The 1,857-nt window shown below is 56.8% G+C and overlaps 1 protein-coding gene across 1 annotated transcript in view; it reads right to left on the reverse strand.

Annotated features, from left to right (window-relative positions):
- LOC102243644 (F-box/WD repeat-containing protein 12) overlaps positions 1 to 510 on the reverse strand; it is a 10,311-nt gene extending 9,801 nt beyond the window's left edge. The window contains exon 1 of the mRNA XM_014543485.1: positions 363 to 510. Within this exon, the coding sequence (XP_014398971.1) occupies positions 363 to 417 (55 nt within the window). The 5' untranslated portion in view covers positions 418 to 510. The remainder of the gene's footprint in view (positions 1 to 362) is intronic.
- Positions 511 to 1,857: the final 1,347 nt, after the last annotated feature.

Raw genomic sequence — 1,857 nt, forward strand, 5'->3', positions numbered from 1 at the left:
ATCAATGATTCTCTCTCATCATTGATGTTTCTCTCGCTCCCTCTCCCTTCCTCTCTGAAATCAATGAAAAATAAATGTTTCCTTTTCCTTTAAAATGTGTATTCTAGGAGGGATGGGAAGCCTTTGGGAAAAGGGAATCACGGGCTCAGTTTGATGTTGTGCAAAGATCACTCTGGCTCTCCAAGCAGCACAGGTCACAGGGGACACAGCTGGAAGCAGGGACCAGTGCTTGTCATCACAGCAGCCCAGTCCTATTACGTCTTCATTCCCTTTCTCTTCACTGAATGAGAACACACACACACACACACCCCAAAACCAGTGCATTTCCTCCAACAGGTGAACCGTGTTGCCCATCCCCATACCAAGGCCGCCCGTGGCCTCCCTGTAGGCAAAGTCCTGCGGCTGGGCCCTCATCATGCAGTGCTCGCGCCTGGCCTGGGTGAGGAAGAGCTGCTTCCACGAGGGCACCTGCAGGCCCTCCCAGGAGATCCTCCATCTCCTCTGACACAGGTTTCTGGAAAGAGTCACAGCACCGTCAGGTGGCCTGGTCCCTGGGCCTCACTGGCACCACCTTTAACGGCTGCAGCCTCCTCTCAGGCCTCTCCCCACCCAGCCACCGCCCCCAGGCCTCCGCTCACCACAGGTGCTCCTCATCTGCAATGTCCTTCCAGTACTTGAGAGAGAGAAGGGGGAGAGAAGCAGTCAATTGGTACCCAAATGTGGGCCCCTCCTTCACTATCATTTGTCCCCGGAGCAAGGCCCACTGGGAGGTAACAGGCCACCATCACGGCTCTCAAAGCTGCCCAGGCGGGGCCCATGGGACGCGGTGGCAGCAGAGGCAGTCACTGCCGGGACAGGGCCCTCCTGGGAGGTTCAGAGGGACTCCTGGGCTGGACATGGGGCTTCGAGAACCATCCGTCAGCACAAGGATCCTGTGCATCCTGTTGTCGTTTTCATTGAACAAAATGGGAGGCTGTCAGAGTGAAGGATGCTAACCCCCCCCCCCCCAACACTCCATGTGCCGCTCTGTTCTTTTGCTAATTGGCACTCAAAGTGGCCAAGAGACTCATCTGACTCCCAAGGCCACGGACAGGCATGCCAGGCCTGAACGAGGTCAAGGTAAGGACGGAAGGAAGGAAGGCCGTGTTTGTGTGATGCTGGGGGAGCCAAGATCCCGAGGCCCGGGGAGCGAGGGGAGGGGGGGTCTTAGTGTGGTCATTTCAGACAGAGCCACGGAGGGGGCAGGGGGAGAGGGAGGGAAGGCGGGGAGCACTCACCATGCTCACCTGGCCCGCCCGCAGCAAGCTGGCCGCATCCAGGAAGGAGAAGATGTGCCGCATCAGCACTTCAGGCAACTGCATCTCCAGCTCCCGTGGCCGAGCCCACAGCCAGGCTCCTTTCTGGTCTGCAGGCTGGTCTGCATTTAACGGCGTGGCCACCTGCCCTGGGAGGATTCCCACCCGCAGCCCATGGGGCCTGGAGAGAAACAGGCTGCAGGTGCGCCGGCAGCGGCCTCCACTTCCACCTTCTGATGAGCAGACGCTCTTACTTCAAGGAAGTTCAAGTTACCCCGTTCGTTCTTTAGTGGCCGCGACTTTCCCAGGTATGTTTGCCTACCGCAAAGTCACTTTTTTGCTTGACTCGTGATTTTTGACCTTTCCTATTTAAAGCTGTGAATTAACTTTTCTCTCTCTTTTTTTATTGTCTAAAGTTTGACATATGTCTCCTTTTTCTCCGATTGACCCCCCCAGCCACTCCCACCCCAGGCAAGCCCCCACCGCCCCAGTGTCTGTGTCCCATTGGTTATGCTTATATGCATGCATATGAGTCCTTTGGTTGCTTTCTACCCCCCCCCCC

Source organism: Myotis brandtii, unplaced genomic scaffold, assembly GCF_000412655.1.
Source record: "Myotis brandtii unplaced genomic scaffold, ASM41265v1 scaffold327, whole genome shotgun sequence".
Lineage (NCBI taxonomy): Eukaryota > Metazoa > Chordata > Mammalia > Chiroptera > Vespertilionidae > Myotis > Myotis brandtii.